General features: G+C 51.3%; 1 protein-coding gene across 2 annotated transcripts in view; it reads left to right on the forward strand.

Annotated features, from left to right (window-relative positions):
• LOC105562642 overlaps positions 1 to 25225 on the forward strand; it is a 198274-nt gene that overhangs the window by 65883 nt on the left and 107166 nt on the right. The window contains exons 1-2 of one of the 2 annotated variants that reach the window (XM_012013643.1): positions 21210 to 21741; positions 21833 to 21945. In XM_012013643.1, coding sequence (XP_011869033.1) covers positions 21882 to 21945 — 64 coding nt within the window. In that variant the 5' untranslated portion in view covers positions 21210 to 21741; positions 21833 to 21881. Of the gene's footprint in view, positions 1 to 21209; positions 21742 to 21832; positions 21946 to 25225 lie in introns of those variants that run through there. The other variant, XM_012013644.1, reaches the window with a different exon arrangement.

Genomic DNA, 25225 nt, shown 5'->3' on the forward strand with positions numbered 1-25225 from the left:
GGCGTTGCTCGTCGACTCAACTGTTGGACGCGGCGACGGTCGTCATTGTGTGTCTTACGACGTAATCGGAAATTAGAAAACTTCGGGATATTACTTTTCACTTAGCACGCGGATGCGTCGGTCGGAATTTTAAAAGCACGGTGGAAATTATCTCGCGAGAATGTCAAAGTGAACGGAATAGAAGTTTCACCGTGCGACTTTTCGGGAGAGCATCCACGCGCTTAGACTTTGCGAAACATGTATCCACTTGGATTTCAACCAGTTATTCGTAGATAAAAAGACAAGAAGGTACAATTGGAGCGGTGAGCATCGTACAGAGATCTCTTCTCCAATTCACCCTCGCAATTTATCTTGGCTGTTATCGCACGTTCATTAACGCTTCACAACGGCGTAGATAGTTGGCGGTGACTGGCAGCGAGGCGAGATGATTACGCGATTGCTTTTTCTCCAAATGAATGAATATTTCCGGAAAGTTACGCAGCTTCCGCGAGATTCGCGCGAAGACAGAGGCGCGATGCGGGAAGGGGGCTAACGTAATTCACGGGGTAACGAACAGTTCGAGCGAGTGTTACTGCGCCACGCGTAAGGAAAACCGGGCGCAACTTTCTTCGTGTCGCGATTAATTCATCCCCGCACTCTTCGCTCGAAACTTGGCCGGCGCGATGAGAGTTTGTTTTCGTAACGCTCGAGCCGAGAGCTTTCGTGCTATCCAGCGTGCACTCTTCCGCTCTTTCGTTCACTCAAATTAACTTTCGGAAACGTGTATTTATATCTGTATAAAATCTCGCGTAGCTATTGAGACAAAACTCGACGGGGGTAGAGAGGGATTTCGCAGAAAAATAGAGTGGACGTGAATAAAATTGACAAGCTTCCTCTGTAAAATGGCGGTTGATGAATTTACTTTGGACACAATCCTGATGGCCGCCCTGTGCATCTAAGCACACGGTAATGCATCCACGTATCGGGATTCTCCGTTTTCATTTCGATGACAGACTCTTCGCCGAGCGATAGAACGGATATTTTTCTTAATTCATGTCAAATGTGATACACCGCTCGCGCGCGCGATAGTTTACGTGGCGCGAAGGGAAATATTTTCTGCCAAAAGAGCTCGCTCGTTTTGTTAACCTGGTCCCATCGTTGAACAACAGGATTTTTTATAAACAATAATTGCAGACGAGAAACAGGTATCGACAGTCGATGCATATACTGTCATGTGGAAATATGACGCGCGTTTTCAACGCGAATTACGAGAGCGCGATCCTGGGGGGGGGGAGCGAGAGGGAGATAGTGCGCGAGGTTTTTTTTTGTCATGAGTAACACAGACTGCAAGTTTTTCGAAAACTACGCCCCCGATAACAATATTTTTTCAGGAAAGCAGTATGCGCTGTGAAAAAAATATGCGCGTGAGACGGACGAATGTTTTATTTTCATTTTTCACGGAGAGAGCAGGCGAATGCACAAACTGAAGCGATCCGCGAAACGGACGGCTTTCACGGGCATTCCTTTTTATGCGCACGACATTGCGCCCGATGCACTCGATGTGTTCAGGAACGCGGTTCCTTTTTTGAATTAGACGAGCAAAGAGGGGCAAACGGAGGAAAGAGCAAAAAGAGACGCGATCCAAATTGCGTCAAATACGGGCGTATTTGTCCGCGGGATAAATTGCGACTGCAGTTTTGTCGGAGTGAAATGTAATCGTCCGTGCTTCCGGCGCGGAGCAGCAGAATAAATGCTTCTTCCGTCTTTGTTAATCCCCAAGTTGACGCGGCAACCGAACGCCCCTTCGATTAGCCGCGAACGTAACGAGATACCGTAAAGAAATGGGCGATGCCGATTTTCTTGTTCGTCGTGTTGAAAAGTGTTGCAGGTCTCGAGAGCGCGAGTTTAACCGCGCCTAGAGTGAATCGAAGCTAAGTGAAATCAGGCCGTGAATTTATTTGTCGCGGCGCGGGGAGATCGACAAGTCGATTGGTATAGGAATATAACAGCGAGAAGAGCTCTCGTTTTTTTTCCATACACGAATATCGAATTGTAAGCGTCAATAAATATTTTAGTATGGCTTGCGCAATTGTTCGATCAGCCAATATTTGCATGTCACCGTTGCAACACGTGCTGCGCCGTTTTTTTTTCTCGCGTTACCGTATCGTGTTCATTCGGACAGAACCTGACGTCACACCAGCCGGGGACGAGTGTCTCGATTTAATTCCGCCGATTTTCAACGCTGCAGAGTCTTACACGCGTTTAACTTTCGTTACGGGCAGCTCGCCTTTGTCACGGAACGCCAAGTTTCCAATTTCCCAGGCAAAGGCAAAGGTACGCTCTCCTTTCGCATTTTTTACCCGCCTCGCGTATCCGTCCCAAGAAATTTTTCGACGCGAGCAGGAGTCACAGGGGGGGGGGGGGGAAACAGATGTATCGCGACGCTTCCATTTTCCCCCAAACCTTTATTACGTCGTTACATTTATTGCGAAACAATTGGATCGGGCGAGACGTTACGCGTGCAAAGGGTACGATGCCTCGAAAGCATTTTCGCCATAAAAGTCGTCGAGTTACGTAATCCGGGCGATTCGTTAGCGCGAACGTTATATTATTTAGCGTTTTAAAGGATAAACGTCTAGGATTTGGCGAGCGTACGGTTGCCTTACTTTACGCTCACGAGGCGGTTTGTTAAAACGATCTACGAAATCCCGGTGTAATTGGCGGCTCCCGGCCCCGACCCTCGGCGCCAATTGAGCTTCCGTATATCGAGCGTCGCGCCGCTCCACATCCTCGACACTCCCGTGGCCGTCAAAATTGGGCAGCTGTCGTGGCCTGCGTCCACCTCGCTCGCTCGAGGGTCACGGACACGGCGAATTCGGGATGGCAGATGTGCCGGCGGGCCCATCGAGATAATTGGCGGGTCCGAGGGCCGTTTCCGTGCGTTTCGTGCATGCCACTCCGACTCGATTATATCCACCCCCATATTGTCTCCGTCCAGACCGTTGTGTGTTGCCTTCGCTGTTATCCCGCGATTGCTCCGTTGCTTTGTCGCTGCGCCACAATGACCGTTCGATTACACACTGCGACGATCTTGTGCGATCGATTGCTTTCTCTGTCTTTCTCTTTTCTCTCGTAACACGCGAGGCTTGATCTTTTCTGCGGAAAATGAGATACGTCTCGCGCGATCAAGAGATAGCAATGTTGCGCGTTTAAATCCGGATACTTGTCGGCTGAAAATGTCGGGGGGAAAAATTGACAAACGTCGTGACGAGATTACGTACGCGGAATATTCATCGAGATAATATTGCCGGATAGATTTTCTTTTTTATTCCGATCCAATGATACGCACTGCTTGAGTGACTTGTGAAAAATAGGGCAGATTTATGTGACGTTGAAGTCGCACGTTTAAAATTAGATTCTCCGACGCTTGTCTTTTTTTAGCGCAACACTCTGACATGGAAACATCAAGCTAGTGCACAAATTAATTTAAAGTGACGGCCGCGCGCGACACGCAAATGAGTCAAATCGTGAGTTATTAAAGTCGTGGAATTATTAGAGTTAAATTGTACGGCGCGTCGGGCCGAATCAGATGCAGGATTTATCTCGCGAACGCAAGAATCGCGAAGAATGATTGCGAGATTTTTTCCCGTAGAGATTCGAGGCGAAGGGGGTGGCAGAAGAGGAGGAAAAGAAGGAGGAGGAGGAGGAGGAGGAGGGCACGGGTGCGGTCGTCTATTTATCATCCGCCAGAGCGCATAGAAGTTAACCATCCCGAACGTTTAGAACGCAGAGAAGAATTTAAATTTTATCAGGGCGCACGTAAGACACGTAAGATAAATTATCATTCTTAATGCAGGGCCTCCTCGTCTCTCTCTCTCTCTCTCCTCACGGCTCTACACAGGATGTCCCTCGCATCTCTTTCTCTCTCTCCCTCGCGCTCCTTGTCCCTCGAGTCCTCTCTCAGGCTGGTATCGTGAATTTATCGTAGAAAATACGAGAGCGTGCGAAAGTCCCGTTCGCCTTTAAGCCGGCATCGACTTACGCATGACATTTCTATCGAGTATCGATTTATTGGTTCTGTAACAGCGGAGACGATACGGCGACGAACGGGGGAACAAAGGTCAGCGCAGTTTACACGTTCCCCGAGTGAGTTATCGGCGCGCGCGTATAATATAGATATCGATATTCGGCGCCATAACCGTCGCATCAAAGTCAGTCGAGGAATACTCAAGAATGTCAAGCCCCATGCATTACAATGCTGATCTAATATACGTGCAGCGTTCCTTCGTTCATTGCTGAAATGCATACTGCATCTGGGACGACGTCGGCTGTGACTGCTATCCCGCGGCAAGGCAAACACGCGCGTACGTGCGCGCGAGGCGAAGCGGTTCTAAAGCGATTCTATTAATCTTTCGACGCACTGTGCAAATTTTATTATCTTATCGGAGAGCCTCGCGTCGTCCTAGGCGACATAAAATAGGTAATGCCGGAATAAAAATCTCCAGTGCCCGTTTTTTCTTAACTGCCCTTCTGACACCAAATTTATGAATGGCACTCGACAGTCTCTCTCTCTCTCTCTCTCTTTCTTTCTGTCCCAGTAATTTCATCCCGAGCCGATACTTGACGCGTTTGAAAATTTATCAAGTTCCGAACAACTTGCTGCCGCGCAGAAAGACTGGGGATTTTTTGCCAGTAGGCGAACCTGTTACCGAAAGGGTTAATTTCCCAAAAGTGTGGTCCAACCGAGATCCGGTGATTTCGTAGGAATCCGAGCGAGCGGAAAGTGCGCGTCGCGCTTTTTCTCTCGAGTCCGCTCGTACGCTCATAAGTCTCGATCAGATAAATTACGGGCGCTCTTAAAAAAACATTTTTCACTACGGCAGCGGTAATAGCTCGCTATTGATCCACTCTTCCGCCCGTACAACTGGAGAACTACCGGCCGCGACGGCTAGGCGAGGCGAGGCGAGGCGAGGCGGAGCAGAGCGGAGCTACTGCGGGTGAAAGTTTTCGAAAAATTTCAATCTTTCAAATGGAACGAATGGACCTGGGCCCGGGGTAATTGTACGAAATGCGGGCTCGACGAGATGCACGCCTAAACGAGAAGGGTAGGAAATAAAAGCGTTACGACGGAGACCCGTTTTCAATCGACCTGCGCGTCCATATACGGGCAATAGACGTATAAGGTATTGCACCGCGTAGTAAAAGGATCCTTAAAGTGGCTCGTAGAGTCACAAAACGCTGCTCGCGTCGTCTCTCTATTTAGACGACGCGCCCATCCCGCTACAGCAGCTCCCGGGCTAATCCATCGGGCTTAACTCTCGGAAATATCACCCTTTGTACTCGGCGCGTCGCCTAAGTGGCGATGTAACCCGCCATTTTTTAACCCGGGAAAGGGGTGTCGTTACCGTGCAGATAACGTTATCTGTCGTTCTCCGTTGTACATCGTCTCCGTTGCAAACTTCAAACGGTCTCATTAGCTCGTTCCGTTTTTCAAGCGTCTCTTTAGTTGACGGACAATCAGATTTTTCGGTATTTCACTGGCATCGCGTTGTCTCTACGTACTGCGACGCACACTGCGACACTTGTGTTACGCGTATACCGTTGCGATCGTTCACTACACACACACACACACGCACTCCAACTCTAAAGTTGAATTAAAAGTTGGATAAAATCGCGCTTGGGTTTTCTCGCCAGCCAGTCGAGCGAGCGCCTGTAATTGTAGCGAGGCACGGTTTACCCAAGCAAGTATCTCTGCCGATTAAATAAGGAACGCTCGATATCGCGGCATACATCCGCGCCAGAATGCAACCTCGTTGCAGATATTTAGACGGCTCCGCTAAATCGTTCCCTTCCGCGTCTATTTACCCAGAGAGCCTGGTAAATACAGAGACATTCGGCAAACCCTTTTTCCCACGACAAATGTACCCGTCGTCGGAATTCTGAGGCGGAACGAAAAAGAGAGATGGAGCAAAAAGGAGGAATATATATATATACGTACAGCGTGTATCAAAAATCACGCACAATTCAACCGGGATATCGGGCTTGGCTTGAAAGACAAATATCCCCTTGAACTTGTAGATTAATTACGTTTGCTCGAAGACCGCCTCCCCGTCTATTTCAAATTGCGTACATTTACACTTTCCTCTCGCAGAGTACGATTCGGCTTTAAAGCTGCTCTACACTCCCAAAATTTACTACGCCCTAAAATTATTCAACGCGTCGATCAACTTCTATTATCACCCCGGTTGCCACCTCGTGCAAATGTGGGCACCGATTCGAAAATTGTAATCGAAGATATCGTAGGACGATTCCGGGACACCCTGTATGCGCTTAGGAAGGGGGGAAAAAAGTCTAGGATGGAACGCTGTGCGTCCACGATGCGGGAAGAAACGGAAAAATCGAACGGCTACGTTTTAACGATTTATGCAAGTTTCTCGCCTTCCTTACGTTTTCCGCGCTTGGCGGCGGTGCAAAAAAAAAATACCCACCCCGGCAGTATCGGACGTAACAAAAAGTTCCTCGGCATTTCGAACACGCCGGAGGTCTTTATCGCCGAGGCCGGTCACGTAAGCGGCGCACGTAGACAAAAGTTCGAAATCACATGTAGTGATGTGCGCATCCTCCGGCATACGTGCGTCTCCCTTTCTCTCTCCCTCCCCCCCCCCACGGTCTCTCGTTCTCATTTCCCCGTTTTCCCTGTACATCCTCGCCGCCCCCTTCTCTCTCTCTCTCTCATTCACCAACGTATCCGGCTCTCGCCGCACACACTTTCGGCGCGAACGAGCGCGCGCGCGGGGAGCGCGGGTGGTATTTAAGCGCATATGGGTGCACTCAGGGTAGAACGTAAACATGCAGTCGCCGGTCTGCGGAATTTGCAACATACGGCCGACGCCGTGCGGGGGAGGGGAGGGGGCTAATGGCCGCGCTAGCGATCGTTACGCTATCGATGCACCCCCAACAGAGAGCAGCGACGCGTACCGTTACGTTGCGTTACGGAGTCTCGCCGCGGTCCCCGCGTTGCTCCGCGAGTGGCGCGGAGGCTCCGCTGTCGTTCCTTATCGCGATGCGTAAGTCACCCCCGCCGCCGCGCGCCGGTACAAAGAGTATTAATTAATGCGGCCACGGTTCGCCGGATGCGGCTGCATGCGCGCCACGTCGCGCGCGGAGAGGCCGCGTGCGCGGAATATCGTACGCCGAATTTAAGATCGCCTTCTCCCCCCCTTCCTCCCCGAGATAAAGGATCGGTCGGATCAACCGATCGGACGGCGAATCGGTCGTTTCCGGGCTTGACCCTCGGCCGCGGACAAAAATAGCCGCCCTTAAGTGATTTCTTGTTACGCGGCTCCCACCGCCGTCGTCCGTCGGACGTTGCACCGCGCGTTGCGAACGCGGTCGGAAATATGAAAGAGCGGACTCTTTTTCGAGCTGCCGGAAGATCGTCGATGATGAATTATTCCGGCCGGCCGTGGCGTAAAGCGCGTCCGCGGAAAAATATGGAAGCGGTACGGGGCTTCGGACGGTCGCGTCGTGTAATCCGCCGATTGATAGAGAGTCGCGTCGCGACTGGCAAGAGGAGGGTGCGACGGCGCGTAACGCGCGCGGAGATACCTCCGTGCTCCGAGGTTACCTCCTAATTATTGATAATTAAAATCGAGGAGGGATCTCTTCTAATTGCGTGCAATTACGGCGCCGGGGATGACGGGTGTCGAATCAATTATTCGCGCGGGACAGGACGCTCGCGCGAGATCGGTAATCGTAGCTACCGCGTCTCGACAATTAGCGCGCCGTCGCGTTACGTGCGCGGCGAAATGAGGCGAGGCGAGGCGTTGATTTGGGCCGAACTTAGCGGCTATCAATGTCGATCAATGTACGCTGCATCGCGCGCGCTTGCTCCAGACGGTTACGGTAGAGACGCGGGCTCGTCCGCGTGCGGGAATTTCCAAGTCCGCGTGACGATAAAACGTTAATTGATACCCGTGCAACAATTAGCGCCGAATTAACCGGCGCGGAGGTGTGTAACGAGCGGCGGACACGCGGCGGCGGCGGCGGCGGCGGCGGCGGCGACGACGGCGGCAAATCGATTGATTCAACAAAAGTTTATCGAATAAACAGCACGGCCCATTTAATTAACAACGACTTCCGCCACGAGCGGTCTGTTTATAAACGCGGCCACGCGCGTCCACCGCCAGCGTTCGCCGGAGAATCGAGTTCGAAGAGTCGTTTTGCAAAACGACAGCGATAATATCGGAGGGAGGCTGGTCGACCAGCGCTCCTGCAACCCAGCCGTTTATTAAAACAGCATGGAGATATATACGTGGTCTCGCGCGCAGCCGGATAGAATTGCGAACGACCGGATTCGCGGCCGTCTCGGGCCGACGCACGCGGAAACGCAATCGAAACCTCCTTCGTGGAAAGAGTGTCGTTTAATTAATGCCCGTATTTATCGCGCGGACGCGCTGAGTTATCGCGTAGTATAATGACGTGGATTTAATTGCGCGTTGCGAACTACGGTATAATAAAGCGACGACGTTGCGCGCCGAGCGAGAGAGCGCATTTTTGCTAAATCACGTGCTTCCCGCCCGGACGTCATGAAAATCCGATTAATGACACGCCCGCGTTTCTCGACGTATCGCTCGTCGCCGAGGCTGACGGCAGAGAACGGTCCGTAAATGCTTAAAGGCCCGCGTCCACGGTGGACTACGACTCGGTCCAAGTTCTAGCATCGCGGGCATAGGCTTTAAGGCTGTCTTATGTCAACGGCGCACGATACTACTTTTCCTATTGGATTGCTCGCGGCAACCAATAAGGATGCAGCGCTTTAGATCGGCTGACTTAAGATTAAACCCTGATTGGCTCTCGTAAGCAATCCGGTAGGGAAAATAGTATCGTGTGCCGTCGGCTTAAGAAACTCTTAAGCGTTTACGGATCGTTCTCTACCATCAGCCTAAGCCGTCTTCGTTTCCACGCGATGTAGTAACAAAAATATCCGTTCCGACTAGCCTCCGCTTTCGTGCGCTATATACACGTTGTAATAACGATTAATTAATGACGGCTAATTGCACGCGAGTAGACTCTCGCTTACAACAACGGCGAAATCGTCGGGACGAATGCCGGAGGATGGAATTACAAAAGTTTATCGAATAAAAGCGGAGAGCCACTTAATTAAGGTCCGGCGACGCACTCCTACGCGACCCGGCGCCAAATTTAAAAGTGGGATATAGATGAATTAATTAGTTCGCTCCAATTAGCGGCTGGTTAATACCGAATAGCGCGCGCGGCAGTTGTCGATACACGCGTTAAACGACAAAACGGCCGCGAAGGCGATCGATCCGGCATAAAAGCACGCCGAATGAACGGCATATCGCGATAATTGGATGTATTTATGCAGCGGGACGCGGATTATATCGCCATGAAAGAAACTCACGTCCCCGTATAATTTGGCTGACGTTTAGAAATCGGCGAATTTCGAGAAGACATATCGCGCGTAAAATGGGGAATCCGGGCGCGAAATTTCCCTTCGGCTCTTTAACGTTAAATTAATTGAAATGCGAAAGCGGCGAAAAATATACTAAGCCTCTCCTCTAAAATCGCTACAACTTGGATATTAACTGAGGAATTTGTCGAAAATATTGCAATCGGATGTCAGGCTTTTCTATATTTTTTATTCAAATATAAAAATTTTTTGGAAAGGGGAGCACGTACAATATTGGCTCAAATTTTTCGAAATTTTTCGTCCAATTTAAAATGAAAATGTAGGTAGGTGCGTGCAGTATTGATCCGATACAGTGTATGACAGCACTCGAACAATGTGTCTACAATTGTTTCGCGGATAGAGGACTATTTGCGCTTCAATTATTTAAATGGCTCGTGTCTCGCGTCTATTCGTGTGTCTTGTAAGCAAAATGGGAACGGAGGGTAGGATTATTGTTTCTGTTTGTAATTCATTATCATATATTATCGCGCACAAGAGAGACACTCGGGATACGTCGTTATCCGCTAGTCATTCGTCTCATTGCCGCTATTGTACGTTCACTTAGCTTCTTACCCGCTTATTACAGGGATCTAATGTAGTACCAATATACTAATGCAACGCCGCACCAATTTCATCGTAGCTTTTGCGCGAACAAACGAGCATCACTTTAAAATCCTTAAAGCGAGCGCGCAAAGGAAAGGGGTATCGGAAATAAATGAGCTTTCTTTAAGATTGCATACAAATGTTTTTAAAAGAGAAACAAAACAATGCTCGTTGGATAAAGATTATTAATATCGAATCGCGCCAGTTTGTGATCGATACAGCATTTTCTTGGCGATCTTTAAAAAAGCTTATTTATCGTCATCACGTAATTGCGCACCGTACTGTCAAGTTTAAGGTTAACGTTCCCGTCGCGAATCGACGCCGTCTGGCCGGCGCGTCTCGCCAGCTGATTAAAAATGGTGCGCCAATGATAAATCAATCAATCGACCGCAATTAGCCGCTCGCTCGTTAATGCCGCGCGGCGGAGTGGCGCGACGCGTTCCGTGAAAGTGGCTCGAGAGAGAGAAAAAAAGAGTGCGCGAGCGTCAAAGCGCCGATTAATTAACATCCACAGTGTTATCTTCTCGACTAGTAGTCGTCCTCGGTGGTGTGTACACATCCGCGACGACGGCCATGCGGTAACTTTAAAGTTAATCCGCGCCTCGGTTTGCCAACTTAACTCATCGCGAGGCGCGCGAAGGACCCGGGCTCTGTCCCCGCGCAACTTTTCCGCGGTTACTTTTCCGCTTAAAATAACTTGCCTTAACTCAATTATTTCTCATTAACTTAGCCGTTGCGCACGCGGGCTTCTTTTTTGTCCCCCGGCCAACTTTTCACTACGGCGCACAATGGCTTCGCTCGTGGTGGAAGAGAAGGCGGCGAGCGCGGCGAGGCGACGACGGCGCGGGGCGAGAGGGGTCCGAGGGGGATGGAGGAGGGCACCCGACTGTGCACGCTACGCGGGAGGGATATGTAGGGTACAGCGAAGCGCGATAAGTACACGACGGGGAATTTATTGTGCTCTTCAATGGCGAAAATTAAAAGTTGAGGATTTAAGGATTTCGAACTCGCCCAAGGATCGAAGCGATTCAAAGTCGAGGCCCGGGAGATTCGGGGATCAAAGTTGCGGATTTAAGGTTTCGGGAGTACAGGGATGTAATACAGACGCGAGCTTCGCTTTTAAAGGTATATCGCTTGTGCTCCTTTTATCCCGTTTTTTTTTTACGTCTGAATTTTTAAAAGCTGGATGAAAACGTCTTGATCGCATTAGCCGTAGCCACGCGCAAGAGGAGTGTTCCTACGCTTGCGCGCTGCAACGTCGTCGTCGTCGTCGCCCTGCGACATTTCGACCACCACCTTTGCCAGTAAGAGCCGGGCGAGATTTCCATGAGTAACGCTCATCGCGGCTTTATGGAGCGAAAGTGAGGCGTTCTTATCCGACTTTATAACTCAGCCGGGAGAGAACTCCGGAAAGAGAAGTCCGAATGAAATTTAGCGTGTAATATTGAATGCTGATTAGGATCGACGAATAGGCAGGGGTGGGACGGGCGCTCTCGCTGTTTAAAGTAGAGATTTATTCGGACGGCCGGGTGCCATGGCACGAACGCGAGCGGTCAAAGCCGAGGGGGAAAAACGCGGACGGAGGGAATGGCGAGCGATCGGGGGAGGCTAAGCGGGGAAATATTTGTAGTTGCCTTCGTCGATAGAATCGTCGAAGGCGAAACGCTTAATGCGCCTTTGAGCGAAAGCGCCGTCATTGGTGGAATCCAAACGCCAACGACGACGGCGAAGAAAGAAAGCGAAATAAGAACGCGTTACAAGGAGGGGGAATTATCTTTGAAAGTTAAAGCTGGCGCTCCGCGGATCGATTCGCGCGCTGCGAGAGAACTCTGCAATTTAACTGCGCGCGATCCCCTCGCTCTCTCGCTCTCTCTCTCTCTTCCTCTTTCGTTTTCTCCGGTAAAAAGGATCCCATGATCTTAATTCCAGTTATTAAATCTTTCAGCCGACGCGGGCGAGCGCGCGTACGCTTGTGTTATAGTCGCCATGAATAGATGTTTACTTATTACAATTATACTTTATAATAGCTTCCCGCGCCGCGCACTTGGCCGACAGAGAGAACGAGAAGCGCAACTTCTTCCCGCCGCTCAACTTTGCCGGAGTGCAGTTTTGCACCCTTTCTGAAACCCGGACGTGGCCGTCGTCGCTGCCACCGCCGCCGCCGGACCAAAGTTTGATACAAACGCGAGCGGCCGAGCGTAATAATAAATATAATATTCATGCGTCGCACAGGGAGAGCGAGGATATATCGAAGCGGAAAATAGCGCGCCCGTTTAGCATCGAAATAACTAGGTATTGAAGTCAATCAGAGAAATCTCTTTGATCGTCTAACGAGCCTCGTGAAAAAGGAACGCTAATAATTTGAGAAAGGTCGTAATTTACATGCCAATGGATGGAAATTGCGATAACAGCCCCAATTATATATTTATCAGAGTTATTAATAAACGCTGATTTTTAGATAATTAAATACGGTTTAATGTAACATATTTCTCTTGGATGTCATACGCGCGTGCATATTTGCCATATATTTTCACATAACAGTATTTACGGTAAAATACCGTTGACGATGTGACAGCTCCGTCGTAATTTATAAATATTTTACAAAATGTTTCGTAAAAAGAGTATCAAAGGGAGAGAGAGAGAGGCCGTTAAACGGCAGGAGACACTACACAGACGGATAGATTCCATCGTCGAAATCTCAGTGGGAGGGTTAACGTCAGCGAATCTCGCTGGCGTAACGCATCAGACTCCGTAACGCGCGCAACGTTCTCGTAATAGCTGCCGGGCGGATCGCGCAACGCTTCCTACCGATGCACACGAGCGCGAGCGCTAGCGCGAGCTTACGGACGCGTCTTTACGCGGCTGCTAGCTCGAGCTACCCCTGGGGGTCCGTGTTGCCCTGCCACCTCCTCCTCCTCCTCCTCCTCCTCCTCCTCCTCCTCCTCCTCCTCCTCCTCCTCCTCCTCCTCCTCCTCCTCCGCCTCCGCCTCCGCCTGCCTTACCCTGCCATACCCTGCCTTACCCTGCCTTACCCTGCCTGCCGAACTTGAGCGCGCACAAAGCGGGCATTCCGTCACTTTGTAACGATAAACTTGGCGTAAGGTTTGTCAAAGCTAATTGGATGCGACTCCTCGCGCACACCGTGTCGGCTATGCAATACTCGAAATGTACAAATTCGCGAGCATGCGCGCGCGATTCATTGACCCGGATATCGCTCGCGTTCGTCGGGCGTCGTCGTTTCCTCCGGGGATACCCGTTCGAGATTCGTCATATCGGCCCTTCTGCCGAGAGGGAGAAAGGGAGGGAGGGAGAGAGAGAAACGACTAGCTGCGCGCTGGACCCCCGATCGAGCTCTCTTGGCACCGAGTGAGAACGCGATGCCCGAATGCCGCTGCCAAATCGAATTTTTACCATACGCCCCGTCTCGTGATAAATACGACAGAAAAATATTTGCGATATTCGAAATTCCTGTTTGCACGTTAGGGTGGGACGTTTCGCAGTTTCGCTCGCCGCGCTGCCGATCCGAAATCGAGAGTTATCTCTTGTCCCCTTCTTCCCCGTGGCACCTATCTTTCCGCAAATGCAATTTATCGAACGTTTATGATAAGTATCGCGGGCGGAATTGCGCTCGGGACATTCGAGACGTTTGCTTGCTCGATCGAGCGGATTTTTCAATTTCACGTCGCACGTCGCGCCGCTGCGAGCGAAAATTAAAGCGCGTTATTCCCTTTTTTTTCTCCTCCTCCTCCCCGGCTATAATTACGCCGTAATGTATCACGAAACGGCTAAACGCCTCTTCCCGCCGCCGCGTGCGCCCAGATCCATACCATTACGCGATAATCTTCATTTAAATAACAACGTGTGGAACTTGCCGAACGCCATTCCGCTATTACATTTATTATCTTTCAATTATTCAATCGAGATCAAAAAGGGCAATAATAGGGACGCCGCCAAAGGGGAAGAATCGTGCAGCGTAATGTTAAATACATAAATGCAAGAGCCGCGATCTTGACTCAGCGCTCGTTTCACTTCGCGGCCCTGCCAACATCGTGTGCACGTGCGCTCTCTCTCTCGCTCTCCCCACGTATATGTGTGTTTCATGTGCAATACGGTATAGCGCCGTTAACTCCATCTTCGCGTGTGCCGCCGGTGAACGAGCCCCGATAGCGCGCAGTCGAATAGCGGTACACGAAAAGTGGCCGTCGCGCACGGTTATAATTACACGCGTAATGATAAGAATATACGTACTGATAAGACGAAACGGGTGTACGCTTATCGTCCCCGCTCGATCGGCGGGGATTACGTCGTGCTTACTCGACGTGCCCTCCGCCCTGTGTGTCGCGCGGGCCCAAGCCTCCGCGTTTTCGCCCCTTCGCCCCTTCGCGATATCGCGGCGCACCGACGTCGCGTCCGCAATCGACGGTGGATATTTTTCATTTCGCGCGATCCCGGCTTCAGCCAGCCCTTCGCCGGGCGCTTTAAAAAGTATTACTTATCCCGGATTTTATCCGCCCGACCGATCCCGGGTCAGATCAATCACTTATTCGTGATCGATCGCGTAACCGCTTTAAGGATGTTTATAAGGGTCGGCGGGAGCGGCGGGAGTGACGGGGGGTGCACTCGTGCGATTCCCGATGACACGACGTGAATGGCGTGTATCGTATCCGTCTGCTTGCGTATGAAATTATTTTCTCGCGGCGCGGATATACATACGTATAAGCTCCGCTCGCCGCGGATAGATTAGCGAGCGGAAACGAGAGAGAGAGAGCTTCGCGACGTTCCCGCGCAATAATTATTCAGACGAGCGGTGACAACGGATTACTCGGCCGGCGAATTACTTTACCCCGCGTTCGGCGGAGCGGAGAGCGCAAATTTGCAGCGCGGCCGGCTGATATTAAGAGACGAACAAACGTTATGACCCGTCCCTTTGAGGCTACATGAAGTCGGGATCTTAATTTCCCGCGGAAACAAAGCGGGGTGGGTTTACCCCCCCGCCCCGTGCTTCTCGATAAAGCGAGAAAAAAGGGAGCGCCCTCTCCGCGAGGTCGCGAAACGCGCTTTCCCGGCTTATTATTTGCGCTAAAACGAATTTTATGTATTCGCGCCCGCGCTCGCCCGACCACTTGGCGAGTTCGGTGCGTGCTTTACGGCAACGGGGAGCGGGGCGTGTAACAATAGCGCTGCTTTCACGTGATAAAGGGTTATGACCGCGTCTTCAAGTTTTATAAAGGACGCGCCAAGTTTGGAGGGCCGTGAGCGCCGAACGCGTCTTTGGCGAGTGTTGCACGAGGGTATCGGCGGCGTAAACCGGACCACCGTGTATTATCTGTGCCGCCACGTCCCGACGGCTCGTAAATGTACGCAAATATGTCACATCCAGTCGCGTCAGTCGCGCCGGAGTTTTCGAGGAGGAGCCGAGGAGCGCGGGGGGGAGGAGGAGCCGAAACGCCGCGACGTCTCGTTTTATCGAACGGGAATTCAGGTCATCCCCGGTAAATGCCTAAAATATAATTTCACGCAGGGATTTTGCACTCGGCTCGCGGAATTACTATTTTTGCCGGCGGCCACGGACGCGAATTCAACGCGGATTCGCGATTTTGCGCCCGCGTCCTAATTAACAACAGCGCGCAAAACATATGCACAGGAGACGAATATAAAAGCCCCGAGAAATATGTGCGCGCATACGCGAGCGTTTGGAAAACTCACGCTCGCGCTTGTTTACGCGCGTGCGTTTCTCCTTTTCTATTACGCGTTTCTCAGGACGTATTTCAGCTCTCGTCCCTTTCACGGCTGGCACATTTTACACGTGAGACGCGCCCGTTTGAAGCGGCCCTATTAGCGCGGATGCGCTTTAAACGAGCGTTAGTCTCCGACAAATGTCGTAATGCTTTCCGAATCGAAGTGGGAGACGTAATGGCGCGTATCGCGTAATTAGCGCTAACTGCCGGCGTTTAATGCCGAGTTTCGCTTGTCTAATGCGAAGACCGCGTTTATTGTTATCGCGAGCTGACAACACACGGGCCGCATTCAGCTCTAAACGCCCAGATATACGTAGACGGCGCGGCGGCTGAATTCCGTATTCAAAGTTCTTCGTCGCGACTTGCTTCGGGTCCCGTCTCCTCCGCCACCATCTTCAAGATAAACGGCTCATATATCCCAGATGTAATTCCGGACGGCGGAGAGACGCGCGGAACAGTTTCGGCGGAAAAACTTGGCACGTTCAAGGACGAATGTTCGTTCCGCGCGACAACTGGCGCTCCTCTCGCGCGACATTTCCCGTCGCTTTGTTCTTCGTCGCGGCGTCGACTTCCGGCCGACGTTTTTATCGCACGGAACGTCCCCGTGAAAGCCGAGAGCTCGTCAAGAGGTGCAATTTGATGTATGGCTTGTTGGGCCAGGTAAGTTTGCTCCTCGCAAAGATGTCGTTGACCCGCTACTATTACGCTAGATAGGATTAACCCTTCCGGCCCGCCGCTCGCGCCGCCGCCGCATGTATGTGTATGTATACCTGTATATAATGTGTATACCATGCCGGTACTACTGGAAGCGTGCACGGTACGCTCGTTAGTAGCCTCCGAGTCGAAACCCTGAAATTTCCATATTCGTAGTCGCGCACGGCGAAGCCCGGCGGTCGGGATTTTTAGCGCTTCATCTGTTTGTCTCTCAACTCAACCGCCGAGTGCCGGGACAGCTTCGTCCCGCACACGTGGTCGGCGGTGGAACACAATCGAGTTATCCGACGTGTCGCGCGAATCACTGAAATTACTCTTTAGAGGCCGACTACTTCCCCCGCTGTTATCGGCGAACGGGCAATTAGCCTCGAGACTCGAATCCTCTTATTTCGCCAGATCCGACAGGACTCGCCTACCCGCGAATTCTCTAGTTACCCTCGTGCGAGTGTATCGAGTCTAATTAGCGGGGCCGATATAACGCGAAGGAGCGTAACTCTTATGCCATATTGGCCAACAGCGAGTAACTACGTAGGTACCCACGCCAATTTGGTCCGGGCTAACTATCACGTAATTCCATCATGTTCGTCATCGTCTCGAAATTACGTTCCGCAAGGCTGCATCCTTGTATGCTCATTGAGCGCAGCACCGTAGCCGCGATTGTCGGTGCCTCCCTCAGTGTCTTTCCTCCCGCGCCGAGTACGAAACCACGGAAATTCGCGACATCGACAGCCCGATACGTCACGCCAAATTACGCGGTCCCCCGGACGAGTCGCCTCTCGTCCACCAGCGCTCACGGTAATTAACGGCGGGACTTTTTTGATTTAACGCCAACGTCGCCCGCGACATCGCGCAGAAGAGTTACAGTTCCGTTCGCTTTATCGCGACGCTGATAAAGCGCTTCTTAGCGCGCGCGGCCTCGCCGTCGCTCGAAACGGCGAAATTAGGATCCGGAGGGGGGCCGCGTCCGTGTCCGTTACCGAGCGGTGACCGGTAACTAAGCGCGACGGTTAATGCTCCGTCCGTTTGTGCGGCGGTGAGTATCGAGTAATTTCATTACCGCCGCACGACACCTCGACGCATCCCGCGCGGATTAACGGGCCCTGCGGCGTGAAGGGATCGGCCGTGATTCCCCGTCGTCCGCTGTCGGCGTTGACTAGCGATGCGGCCAGTCACGGTGGCGCGATAGATAGACCGCGACAATGGTATCGGGGTAACGGTGGGCGTCTATCTCCTGTCGCATCTCCAGCCCTGTCGTTAGTCTCTCGGCGCGCGCGTCCTTAATCTGATCCGCGTGCTTCGCGGACGGCGGTGGCGGCGGCGGCGGCGGCGGCTGCGGGGGAGGAAACAAACGACTCGGGATCCCCTGGTATTCGCGCGCCTCGCATACGCGATCCGGGTCATCCGCATTGGCCGGCGGTCCACCTCGTCGCTCCCGGATCCCGTCGTTTCATTCCCGCTTATAAACACGAGCTGGCGTGTAAACGGAAGTTCGGGGATCGGCGGCGGCGGAACGGGACACGCGTTTGCATGCCCGAGCCCGCGACGGCGCATCCGGACGCGTCGGAGGCAACAAGGCCGGGGCAGAGGGGACGTATCTGGGACGGATGACGCGGGGGTGAGAGGAAGAATGGCGCGCGAATAGACGCGGTTCTGATTACTTCGGAGGGTGTCCCGTCGCCAACGGATTTACGCTACGGCTCAAGGTCTTTATACCTTCGAAATAAAGGCGAAAAGAAAAGAAAGGGGTTGCTCGGAGAGAAACGTGTCGGTGCATAATTTCTTCCTTCTCCCGCGCCTCTTCCTCCTCCTCCTCCTCCTCCTCCTCCTCCTCCGCGAGATGTTTCGAGACGTACGAATCGTTGGATTTGCCTCAAATTAAAATCGGAATGAGAGAAATATGGGAAAATGTGTGGATCAATTTCATTTCCGTTAAATTACAATCAAAAATGCAATTAAATTTGCAGATATTATAATAGAAGCGCTAATTAAAAACAGGCTAGCAATTATTATTATTACAATTTATATCGCCAGCGTTTTACCGTTCGGCCCTAATTAATTGCGATTTCGCGTCGCCGTGCACGCGTTTACGACGTTTAAGAAAATAGTCCCAGGGTCGAGATCAATATTCTGTCAGATCGATACGAGTAGGGTCTCCGGAAAGATGGCGGCGCGCCGCCGGGCCCCGCGTACTATAAATCCGTCACAGCGCATATAATAGTTCCCAGTTATACCTGACGCCCCGCAAACACAACATTGCTTTCCCGTGCTGCCGCGTATATCTGCTTTTCTGCGTTCTCGCAGCGGCCTCGGGGGCGAGAAATGCGCTATTGATCGAGCGAATGCATTTTTCCGCGGTGCCCGGTCGTCTTTGATTTTTGATATTAGGAATTCTCATTACGTGCCCCTCGTATTTTACTTGGCGGCGACCCCGCGCCGCCAAGTGTACACACGCGCGCACACACACACATACTGAGATATCTCGGCCTTCCTCTACGATTACATCCCTGCCGCTCTCATTCGGTTTACTACGCCTTCAGGTGCAACCTGACGCCGTACGTGCTAGATGGAATTCGATATAAGCGTCGCTTGAACACGGAATCATTTAACATGAGGAGGAGGTAACTGAAACATTTCCAGCTCTTATTTCTCAAAGGCCTGATCCTTTTGGAAGGAAAAAAACAGCGAGGGGGGGGGGAGGGGAGGAAAATTCGTACTGCAGTCGCGCATTCGCGCTGCACGAGACGCGCGCGATACTCTCGACCTGTCTATAACGTATCCGTCTTTGACGATACATCGCTGCACTCCGCAGCACGCGAGGCAATCTCGGTGCTCGCAGACAAGATTCAGCGTGTATCTGTGTACACGTGTACATGTATGTGCTTGCGTGTACACTTCTCTCCTTCCGCGCGCGTATTTGACTTCATATACCGCATAGCTTAAAGTTCCGAAGAAAAACGTTCCGCATAACGCACTCGGCGCACTTACATCGAATTCGCCCGAGTGTGGACCGCGCGTTACGGCGCCACAGAAAGAGTTTAACCCAAGTTTAAGAGGTATCGAGGAAACGCGGTAAGGGCAGCGGGGGAGGGGGTTAACTTTTCGGGTCCCATCCGCGCCGCTAAAGTCGGAAACGATACTAGGAGCCTATCGCTCCAACGAGAAGCGGGTCGATATCCCATCTGTTTCCCACGGCTGGGGGAATGCTTAAGTTTAAGTGCGGATGTGCTTTTACTCACTCGGCGCGGAGAGGCTTAGACTTAATAGAATACTTGGAGTCGAGTCATTCGATACCGCGCCGCGAGGCACTGGGGGGGGGGGGGGGGTTCCGATGTTTCCCTTCGCGGGCGTCGATACCTCGTGGCAATCACGGGGGGGAAAACAGTGTCGCAGATAAACGAACTTTCGATGCAAATATAATTACATAACGTTATACAATCTATTTTACAATAATGTATTTTTCGTGTACAGTAACGTAACGCGCGTCTAAATGCATATTAAAATTAAGTATTGCGTTAGTCGTACATGTTTGTCGTTGAATCGAAATAAGTTAATTAACAGTATTAAAACAGGTACGCAATACGTACGTTTTTTTTTTTTACAGTAATATAACGTTGGAATAATATTACGTGCGTATATGTGTGCACGTGGAAATGAAGTATTATATAAATTATATATTTTTGTCGTTAAAATAAAATAAGCGTTACAAATATTTTAATGGAAGTATTAAAAGTATGAAAGTTATTCAAACGTTTATTAGATACTGCTAACGCTTTAGGCCGGGTTTCACCAACGTTGTTTAACTTTAAGCTTAGATTAATTCGCCCGTTGTCACTGTTCAGCTGTTACTTTTGAAAGAGACAAACGCGAATTAAACTAACAATAAGATTAAAGTTAAGCGACTCTTGGTGAAACCGGGTCTTGGTTAACGCGATATTTAGCTCGCCGCATCCCCCATTCGGTCCAGCCTCGCGGCCACCGAAAGTGATCGAAATTAGAGATGTTTATCGACATTATCGGTTATTCGATGTTTTTCTCCACCTCGGTATGAAAATATCGAATTAAAAATGACGAATAAAATATCGAGTGAATGCTTTTGAACAGCTTAAATAAAAATGAATATTTTTGAAAACCGATCGGTAAGTTTAATTATACAGCGAGACTCGTGTTGGAGATGACGCGACCTATAAACGTGCCACTCACCTGCACCTATCCACATCCATATTTCTTAGAGTGATACGCTTTTCATTGTAAAAAAACAGGTAGAGGAACCATAACGAAGGTTGGTTTAATAGTTTTTATTAAAAAAACGTTGCTCATTCAATATATTGACTATCCATTCGGTGTTAACTGCAATACTTTCCAAATTGGCGAGTACATTCGCACTCGATAGATTTTCTCGATTTCGACGCGTCTAGTCAAAATAGAGCATTCGGTGTCAGTTCCTAACCGCATCCTGCGTTAATAGTCCGTCTTGCGACAACGCGTAGAGTGCGACTTCCGCACAGGCGCTCGCAGCTCTCTCTCTCTCTCTCTCTCTCTCCCTCTCTCTCTCTCTCTCTCGCTCTCTCTCGCGGATTCATTCGGGCTGGTTCGTGCCGAGGTACCCCCTATCTCGGCCTCGTGCTGTTCCAACATCGGGTACTCTCGGTCGCGCGTGCGAACGACCGAGAGAGAGAGAGGAGCCCGGGTAAGCGAGAGGGGGTTACTACGCGGTGCCGCCGCCGCCGCTGCCGGCCGAGCGCGCGCGAGGGTGGGAGACGGCGCCCCGTGCCCCAAAGCCCGTAGGCCGCGCCACCGCCACTACTCCGCACACGCGATCACCGTGGGGCACGGACGCGCGCGCGCTCTCTCTCTCCTTTCTCTCTCCTTTCTCTCTCCGTCTCTCCCCATCTCACCCCGAATGCCTCCTCGCCACCGCTGCCGCCCGCTATTTCCGCGCGACGCGTGCTCGCCGCACGATCGGGACGCGTGTGCCCCGTGAGTGTCGCCGTGACTCGCCGTGAGAGGGTTGATGAGTGCGCGGTGCCCCAGTGCCTCCGGTCGGCGGAGATAAGAGAAACGAGTTAAAAAGAGGAAGAGAAACGTATAATAGACGGACCGTCTCGGCGATCGTTTATTCGACTACGTGTGTCTCGCGTTGTTTACGAGTGGATTTTTCAATGTGAACCACGCGAGGGTGGATTGTGCGATAAGAGAGATAGAGAGAGAGAACACAGTGGAGTACAGTGACCCACCGTAAGCGGTTGCATTTACGATCGTCCACGCAACAGTCTCGCTCGCCACGCGCGTTCTCGCTAATCCTCGACCCTCTTCTTCTCTTCCTCAGAGTTGAACGACTCGCGCTCGAAGGCGGCAAGAAATCGGCTCGGATCACCATGGATTGGACCCGGGAGATCTGTCTGACCAGCCTGTTGTTGTTCTGCCTCGGATGGATCGGAGGTGAGTGCAGTGTTTATTCTCCGTACGCACGTTGGTGTGCGCGCCACTGATTTTTGTATCGTTCAGACCCCGGCGCTCCGGCCTCGTGCGCTGACGCATGAATCGGGGTCTTTGTCAAACGACAGGCTCCACCGCCGCCGCCGCCGCCGCCGCCGCCGTGCTGCTCGATCGATTCGATTAATCGCCGACGATCCGCGTCGGGAATGCGCGGCGTTTCGGACATCCGCCGGGGTCTGGCCCGTCGCGCGATGCTGTTTTGCTTTTGTTCGCAACGCGACGTCGATGGCCTATTTGCGGCCGCTATTATGAACGGGCGCAACGGCTGACGATAACGCGCGCGCGTTAAGCCGCTATCTGAAGGTAGCAATCGCAAATTGTTCCGCAACGGGGGGGGTCAACACTTATCGTCCCGGCCAGGTTGCTCTCGATACAACTGTCTCCCACGATAAATTCTCCAACGGCCGACTCTCGCGCCGCCAGTGCGTTTCGCTCGTTATCCTTACAACTTTAGGGCCGCCCCTCCCCCCCCCTCCATTTAACTTTGGTAATTTTTGACTTCAACTAGAATATCGCGTCTATATTCTCACCTAAATTCTCGCCACCCCGCTACCGGGCGCCGAGTTTTTCGTAGCCTATGCTATTTTCTCGCTTCTCCGCTCTTGAAATTGGGAAAGTTATGAAATAGGAGAGATATAGTTTGGGGAAGGGCCGTGAGCCGCCGTCCGTGGGTATTACCGATTCTTGCCGCACTAGCCGTTTGGAAGTAGTCATACATTTATTCCGCCGCGGCGAGAATGACATTCTATCGGGTAATAAGTAAAGCGCTGACTTTCTGAATTTTTAAGCAGTCTTCCCCGTGTGACTTATGCATTCGAGTCTGCAGAATGTAAACTTTTGAATACTTAAGTATTGGAAATGGTTTAAGAAGCGATAAAAGTACTTCTGGATCCGCGAGAACACCTAAAGGTACTATCGTACCGGTCTGATCTTTTGTTTAAAAAAAAAAAACAAGGAAAACAAACGGCGAGATATAAAATTGAAGACAAGTCGCGGAGCCGAGGCAAGTTTCGCAGATGTCTTCGCATATTGAATTTCAAACGATCGCTTAAAACTATGTGGAGCTCCATACTCGCGCTCGCTGCGGGCGGAAAGCTCGGATGGCGGTCGCTGAAATTCGTTAAAATTCCGTAGAGATCAAAGTATCGAATCTCGCGAGATCACTCGCGGGTTCGCGACGTCTCGCTTCTGCCCTTAACGCGCGCTCGCCGGGCTTCGCAGGGGGAGAACAGCGACGCGAATCGGAGGGATATTTGGTTTACGGATGTAAAATACGCGGGAGAGGGGAAAAAAGTACATGACAGCGGACCAGGTAAAAAGGATGTTGTCGTTTTTTGTCTCCTTTTCGCCCCCTGGTCCCCTCCCCGGTGCCCGCAGCCTCCGGCGTTTTTCCAATTCGCTCTTCAATTCGCGAAACGATTGCGGCATATGAGATATGCATTTCCGAGAACTCGCGCCCATCTATAACTCTCGATCCCCACCCGGGTTGCACCCTCGCGCTACACGCGCTCCCACGCCACTCATTCCGAAACTCATTTCGCGATATGGGATAAACAACGGCATTGTCGGAAAACACGAATGAAGCTCGAACGAACGTACCACCGGCGCAGTGCCGTACGATCCAATTACCACCGCGGTGCGTCGCGATTGCGTATCCGGTATGCTTAATTTAACGGGGTTTTGATAGTGTCGCTGACACCGCCGATACGCTGCCGGCTCGAAAAGTACGACCGTTGCTCCGCTATCGCTCCGTTAATTTCAGAGAAAATAGACCAAGGCCCGGTTTCACCAAACGTCGCTTAACTTTAATCTTTGCTTAATTCCCGCTTGTCTTTTTCTAACGGTTGGAGGGAGACAAAGAACGAATTGAGCGAACTCGGTTGCTTGCGCTAGCGCGCACCGAGTGCGCACTAAGGCTTGTTTACCGTCAATTCTTATATTTAAGAATTGTCTTAAATGTTTCTTGAAACATTTCGTATGCCAATAAAATGATCTGTTGGCATCCATACGGACTATTTTTTGGCTAGACACTCTTTGAACATACATTCGAGACAAAGTTAAATATAAAAATTGACTATAAACTGGCCTTAGTGTGCACTCGGTGCGCACTAGTTTGAGCGATCGAATTCGCTATAAGTTAAGCGTTGGTGAAACCTAATGGAGAGACACGCGCGCAACGCGAAGATGCGATATTTCCGAATGTGTGCGCGGGACTGTCGTCTACGAGAGATCGTTCTCTCCGACACGCAATCGATCCGTAACTAACGTGTAGGGACAAAGTGTCGGTGATTAAAATGCCCGGTAGAGAAGCACACGATACTCGAACGATTCCCTCACGGTTGGCTTAACTCCGCTCATCGCGCCGCTCTCTCCCCGGACTAATAAGTACGAAACGGCGCGGCGGGGGCTACGCGCGATCCCCGCGCGAGATATCGAGAGGCGGGTGAAAAAAAATTTGTCGCGACATCGATAAGGGCGCATCGGAGAGAGGGCTCGGGGTCGCTCTCCGCGGGGGTCGCGCACTCCGCGTACAGGCGTATCGCAGCGGGTAACGTACCTACGTACGTTTATACACGTGTATGAACTTCAATTTCATGATGGAAGTGGATTAATACAATTTAATGGCGTCCCGGGAGAATTATATGCGCGTCGACATCTCGTACCTCGATCTGCCGGCAAATACGCGTGCGTACGCGTAAATGCATGCGTCCGTGAGCACGTTTGTGCACGCGCGCGCATACGCGGACCCCCCCGAGATGTATATCGGGGCTGAGGGGGAGGGGGGGAGGGAGGGAGGGCACTAGTACTCGGCGTGCTTAATGATAATGGGGATAATAATAATTTAATTTAACACTCCGCGAGAGAAGGAGGTCGCGCTCTCGCATTGAGACGCCAGTCCTCCCCTGCCCCTTCCCAGCCTGCCAAAATTCCTCCCTTCCCCCTCGCCCCTCGCCCCTACCCCGTAGGGTGCAGTATGCAAATATCAAAGAGTTGCGTCTCACCGTTTCTCCGACGTCGCTCAGCTTTGGTCTTAATCTTTCCTGTTATTTATCTTGACTGTTTGTCCCCCAGTCTTTTACGTCCGTAGCTCTCTGTGTGCAGGTCTTTATCTCATACACTGTCCTGTGTAATTTTTGTTACGATCCTTGGGAGACTCGTCTCAGAGGGCAATTAATCCGCATTTATTCGTGTATCTTTCCGCTTGTCTTATTAAACGAAGTTT

This window comes from Vollenhovia emeryi, unplaced genomic scaffold (genome assembly GCF_000949405.1).
Source record: "Vollenhovia emeryi isolate VEMERY1.0 unplaced genomic scaffold, V.emery_V1.0 DF939185.1, whole genome shotgun sequence".
NCBI lineage: Eukaryota > Metazoa > Arthropoda > Insecta > Hymenoptera > Formicidae > Vollenhovia > Vollenhovia emeryi.